This window comes from Parambassis ranga, chromosome 21 (genome assembly GCF_900634625.1).
Source record: "Parambassis ranga chromosome 21, fParRan2.1, whole genome shotgun sequence".
In the NCBI taxonomy this organism is placed as follows: Eukaryota; Metazoa; Chordata; class Actinopteri; family Ambassidae; genus Parambassis; species Parambassis ranga.
The window spans coordinates 14,425,385-14,431,743 of NC_041041.1; the positions used below are offsets into that span (position 1 = coordinate 14,425,385).

The 6,359-nt window shown below is 39.8% G+C and overlaps 1 protein-coding gene across 2 annotated transcripts in view; it reads left to right on the forward strand.

Moving 5' to 3' along the window:
• Window positions 1–6,359, forward strand: part of st6gal2a (ST6 beta-galactosamide alpha-2,6-sialyltranferase 2a) — a 37,927-nt gene that overhangs the window by 25,879 nt on the left and 5,689 nt on the right. The window contains exons 4-7 of one of the 2 annotated variants that reach the window (XM_028433764.1): window positions 255–352; window positions 907–1,008; window positions 3,425–3,599; window positions 4,276–4,312. In XM_028433764.1, the coding sequence (XP_028289565.1) occupies window positions 255–352; window positions 907–1,008; window positions 3,425–3,599; window positions 4,276–4,289 (389 nt within the window). In that variant the 3' untranslated portion in view covers window positions 4,290–4,312. Of the gene's footprint in view, window positions 1–254; window positions 353–906; window positions 1,009–3,424; window positions 3,600–4,275; window positions 4,313–6,359 lie in introns of those variants that run through there. The other variant, XM_028433763.1, reaches the window with a different exon arrangement.

A 6,359-nucleotide genomic window follows, 5' to 3' on the forward strand; every position in this document is an offset into this window, starting at 1 on the left:
TATAACACACTAACATGAACTGTGAGACAACACACTACTGCTGCACACAGAGGGGTCAGAGCACCACCAACCTTTTCTTCTGAGGATAGTGTTTTTCTTTGATTTACCATTCATCTCTCCTGCACTGTATGTGTATGTATGTATGCATGCAACATGTTTTTGAAAAAGCAGCGTACACTTAGTATTCATAGATTCCTGTGATACGATCAAGGCTCAAGGTCAGCTGCTGACGTGGTTCACGGTTTGTCTTTCAGACATGCATGATGCTGTTTTACGGTTCAATGCTGCTCCTACAGAGGGATACGAGCGAGATGTGGGCAACAAAACCACATTCCGCATTATCAACTCGCAGGTAAGTGAGAGTCCAGCCACATGTCCATGACTGTGACATAAATTGTGTCCCATACTATTGTCATTAGAGAAAAAAAAAAACTTTTTTTGTAACACTGTAAAAAGTTTGATTTCTGCTATAAAGCAAAGTTCAAAGCAGTGCAACCAGTAACTGCAGGTGTGCTTTCAAACCAAAGATAAAAGTCTAAAAAAGACTTTTTTGGACCTTGTCTGAGTTGAATGGTGTGTTGTGTTAGCTTCTGCCTCTGTGGGTGAACACACCTCACTAACTGTGCACAGCAGGTGGTTTGGAGTGTGACTGGCACTACAGACAGCCATCTTAGAAATCTCTAAATGTAAAAGGTTTTGGTATAATTTCACCATTGAAACATGGCTGTTGCCCAGAACTTTCTCTACTCTTTACACTTAGCTCGTCTGTTGCAGGCTATAACTTTATTTGAACAGGTGTTATACTGGTATCAGTCTTCTTACCTTGCTGGCATATTTACACCAAATGTATTTATTTTAATTAATTACGTAGATGTAAATCATATAATCTTTCATTTGTCTCCACAGATTTTGGCTAATCCGAAGCATCGGTTCAACACAAGCTCCATCTACAAGAACGTAACTCTGGTGGCCTGGGATCCTGCACCTTACACCGTCAATTTACACAAGGTATGTGTGTGCAGTTTCAGTAAAAGGTGCTTATTGTGACAGAAAGGTCATAATAATTCATTGAATGGATAACGAAAAGCCCTAACCGTTCTAATAGTGCGTGGAAACGTTCTCCTATCGACCACAGCACCATTTACAGCCATACAAATATAATATCTGTGCTTATCACACCTGCTGTTGATCCTCCTCCCCTCATCATTCTTTCATATCCGCTGCAAGCTCCCATCTGTCTCTGCCTCCACCTGACTTCCATCTGACCTTGAGAAGGCTCTGATTCATTTTTTTGCACCTGTTTTCTTTTTATTTTGAGTCGTGTTTTCCGTCTCTTTCGCGTCCTTGCTTCATTATAATTGCTATTCGATGACTGATCTCTTGTCCCTCTCAATAAGGTCCTCGAGGTCTGAATACATTAGCATGCTGCCAGCTCTTTTAATGATTTAAATTATTGTGTCACTTATTGGAATAATTGGAACGTCCTTGTCTTTTCCTTTTCCTTTTTTTTTCTTTTTATCTGGGCATACAATATAAACCTATGACTAATTGTCAGGCTGTCTTCCTTTCACATAATGTGTTATCACACAGTACGGTGGTGCTAGATTAACCCTTATGTACCTGGAAGTCATCCTGTGCAGAATGAATGCTTTAACTGGCCAGCATGCCTTGTGTTACCTAACGACAGGGAGGTAAGAAGGGATCCTTTGACGCTTAGACAGGATGTGATGCTCAGTGACACCTGACCTTTGTCCCCATTTGTCCCCCATTTTTGGTGTAATGCCGGTAACTAACCAGTGGAGACACTCGGTGAAGTATGTCGTCGCCATGGTGCCTTTTATTACAGCTTTTGTCTGTTGTCTGTAGCGTGGACTAGGTTTGTAGCTAACGATAAAACAACCCAAATTATTCTTTATATATAAATGTTATAATGGTTAAAATGTGTTTCTCAGATTACATGCCCACAGATGTTATTATAATGTGTTCTTTGAGATTGTTTATATCAAGGTATTTCTGAATATATTTAGGGGTTAGGAGGGGAAAAATACATTATGAACATAGTGACTTCAGGTTTTACATCATAGGATTTCTGTATCTATAAAATGTGTCTTGGCATGTTCGGCATTCATTACATGTCCTTGGTTTTCTCATTTATTTTAAATATTGTATCTTACGCTACAGCAGGTTAAACCTTCGGATCTGTTTCATCCATTGAATCCATTTATCCTAAAAGATTCTCATTTGGTCGTAAAGCCTTTCTTTATGAGAAACAGGCTCTTAGATGTAGTAGAAATGAGTCCATAGAGAAAAAAGCTGTCACATAACAACAAGGAGAGCTGCTCAATCACTTTCTGCTGAAAGGCTGACCTGTGGTCAGGAGAAAATTGTCTATAGGCTGACATCCTCATTTATACAAGCATACAGTCCATGTATCCCACACACACATCCTGTGCCAGCCCTCCGATATACAATGTTCTAGTGATATAATGTTGGTTGTTTTGGTGCATTTGAAATGAAATATGTTTTAGTTCCATGTTGGTTAGTGCACAAATTGTGTAACTCTTACATTATGTATCTACAGGGTTAACAACAAAAACCTCACATGAATAAAATATCAGCCCTGCTGTGACAAACAATACGTAAATAAGTGGAGAGCTGCAGTGACTTCCCAGCCAGTCAGCATGACACTGTACAAAGTGACAGTGTGGGCTGTTTTACCTACAGCCTGCTTTTTTCTATAGTAAGGGAGGCCATAAAAACACAACACAGAATACAGGCCCTTTATGTGTCCATAATTAGTGGCCTTCTTCCTCTGCGCTAAAAAAAAGGAACACTCTCCCCTGCTGCTGTTACGATCAGAGTGAAGATAATGGGCATGCTGAAGAAGTGAAGTGCGAGTTCATCAGGAAGATGTTTTTTTTCCTAATTCAGATGGACATCAGAGAAGGGGGAAGGAGTGTTCTCTGTATTGATTACAATATTGATCTTTTCTCTTCTTTCGTGTCTACGTGTTGCTCCCTTTTATATAGAATATACTGCTCTTCTCTTCTCTCTGTACACACCATCATCATCATCATCACATTGACTATCAGTTACAATTTTAAAAACTCCTCCTTTGACTCCTTTGACAAAGACAGTAATGCACCTTGTAAAAGACACATGCTGTCTACAGCTATCTACGAGATCAGTAGATCAGTGTTCTGCGAGGTAAACTTGCTGCTGTTGTCACAGGAGTCCCACGGCTTCAACAGGGCCATGGATGTGAAGAAAAGGGTTTTGGCAGTCCAGACCAACAGCTACTACTGTATAGACAATACCCTATTCAAGAAACCTAAACTAGTATCACTTAAAGAAGAGGAAAGTGACATAAATATATAAATATTATTGCTCAGACTCTCATCAGACATCTCTCTCCTCTTGTCAGTGGTATGCCAGTCCGGATTACAACCTGTTTGGTCCGTATGTGGAGCACCGCAAGCTCCATCCTGACCAGCCCTTCTACATCCTTCACCCCAGCTACGTGTGGAGACTCTGGGATGTTATTCAGGGCAATACTCAGGAGAACATCCAGCCTAATCCACCTTCATCTGGTTTCATAGGTGAGTATGCATACGTAGCAAGCACACACACAAACACACACACACCTTCATTCTCCTGCGGTTCCCTCTGTACTCTTATCTTCCTATTTCTCCTGGAGCACACGTCTGTGCAAACACACACACATGCACAGGCAGACCCACACGGACACGTACATTATGAAATTTTTATCTTCAGTATTCACAGTGATGTTATTAGCATGCAGCATGGCTTTGCACTAAAAAAGCAGCACATCTATGCAGGAGGTGGTGGAAATGTGACCGCTGTAAACCCATCTTAGTACCGTAACTCTTTAGCAGGTCAGTATGCACTTCATGTCCCTTTTTTTTCTTTTAGACCTTTTACTATATTTTAACCCTTACAGCTTAACAATGCATTGAGTCTGACCAACAGACTATTGGTTTTATCATTTAACGCACTTATTCAGAGAATTACCTGAATGTTTGGAGCAGTGTTGCTTATGAAGGATGCAGCATCAATAGGATGCTGAAGAGTTAGCAGAATAACACAGGTACTAGACCGCATGTGGGCAATATGATGTCTAGGGGCCCTCTCAATCTGTCCAATGTACCGGTCCAATATAGAAGAAGGAACCCAAAAATCAAAGAAAGGTAGCAGGGCTTGGTCACAACATGTTTGGTACAGCATTGATGGCTCTCCCACCTTCTTCTCTCTGAGGCTTTTCCCTGTAGGCTACTGTTTGCTACCAGCACAGGACTGTCGACTGTGGCTTCATTAGTATCATGATGTTTGTGTCAATGTTTGCAATAAAAGGCAATGTGGCTTCATATTTTTAATAAAAACTGGCTCTCATCTAAAATGTCAGCATGTGCCTCAGAGGAGTGTCTGGTTTGTGTTAGTGCTTTAAATAAACAGTTTTCTGCTTGGCAGGCCTTTAATAACACATGTTTTTAGATGTTGTAAATTAACATTTTATCAAAAACAGTTTCAAATGATGTTTGTGCTCATTTAATCCATTGGCAATGTAGGTACAAAATGACTTCATGACTCCCTTTGCAGCCTCCATAGAACAACGTATTAGAAAATACTTATCGACTAAACTAAATTTTTTTTCTGCCTGTCCAAAACAGACAAATCATAGATAAATAGTGAAAAACAATTGTTACCATATATGGCACAATTTGTTAATACAAACATTACTTATCTCCATTTCTAACTGAATACTGGGGGATTTTCATTATTAACAAAATGCATGCAGGTTTGTGACGCGGTCTTGCCATCTGCTCGTCTTCACCATTATAGAGAAACACGTGTGCCACATTTCACGTTGCACATCTTTAAACTGAAGAGACGCCAAAGCCTCACATGTCACACATTTCATAATAATGTCACAAAATTAAAAACGCCTGTTTTCCACAGCAATAACATTTATTAAAACAATTGAATCCAACAATAAGACACAACAAAATGTGTTGGCAAAGACTGACTCGCATCTTCAGTCTGACATTAGAATAAGCTTCATGATAATTAATAATCCTTCCACAACTTGCACTAAAGTCATTGTTTTATGCTGGACAAATGATCACCTGATCCGGTATGCACTCTTGTCAGTTTTGATCGAGGGATGTTTCCAAGAGTGTAAGAAGGGAGTGCATCAGTGCAGAATATCAGTTCACATATTCACCTCCTTCACATCTTCACACAAGTAAAACATTTGCACAGTGAGAACGTCCTTGATGGTGTACATGAAGTCCACAAATAAGAGTGTAATGGTCTCCTCGGACACTCGGCTGTTACTGTTTCAAAAGGGGAGAAGCCCCCATCGTAGGTCCTTTTCATTCATATTTGATATCTGCTTAATACCTTGTCAAAATCTCATTCAGGGCTATCATTTACATTGTAAACAGTGAGTTTGCGTATTCCAGTTTCTAGATATCTTATCCTGGTCTTTGTGGTCCTGAGTCTTGTGGTCAGGGTGATTGTGGACAAGGAGACATTTTAATCTACAAGGAAACGTTAAAAAGACACATTCACATAGCATTTCCTCTATTATAGCTTCTCTCAGGCCTCACAGTAAAACATCCCAGGTATTCCAACAGCTTTCTGTCTTTCTCTTTAAAATTCATGCAAAGAAATCATGCAACAAGACAAAGTAAACCATATCAGAAGTAGAGACAACACTGCACATAGACCAGCATTAGCCTCTATTGCATATATACAAGCTTAAAGTTAAAGTTCTGATAAATTCTTTGTGATACTTTGAAGTTTTTCTGCAATACGTACAGTTAAAGCATTACAGAGGCTGGAGGTAAAATGGCGAAAAAGAATTCCCCCTCATTGTGGAGAACTAGAAATACCTTGGAGCCACACAAACCTCACAACATGTAGGTCAGCTGTTTCCAAAGGACTCATGATGCCCTTTGGAAATAGAAAATTCTGTCCTGAATAAAAACACATCAGTGTCGGCCTGACACTATTTGAACTCTTGAACCTGCTGTTGTCAACGTGCACCTTGAGCTTTAAATGCTTTCCAAAGACATTTTCACCTCGTTTCTTAAGAAAAGTGCTTAGTTAATTGACAAACATGACCTCTGCTCTAAGATGAATGAGATCAAAAAACAAATCACATCAGTGTAACATTTGGCTCTTCACACACATTACATGTACTCCTGTGGGCATTTACAACATGAAAGACGACTAGACACAAACACAAGCTCACACATTAAGTACATGTAAAGGGTCCTGTTCATACCCGGCATTCACCTTTGGTGATCCAATCACAGCTGTAAGTGCACCACTTG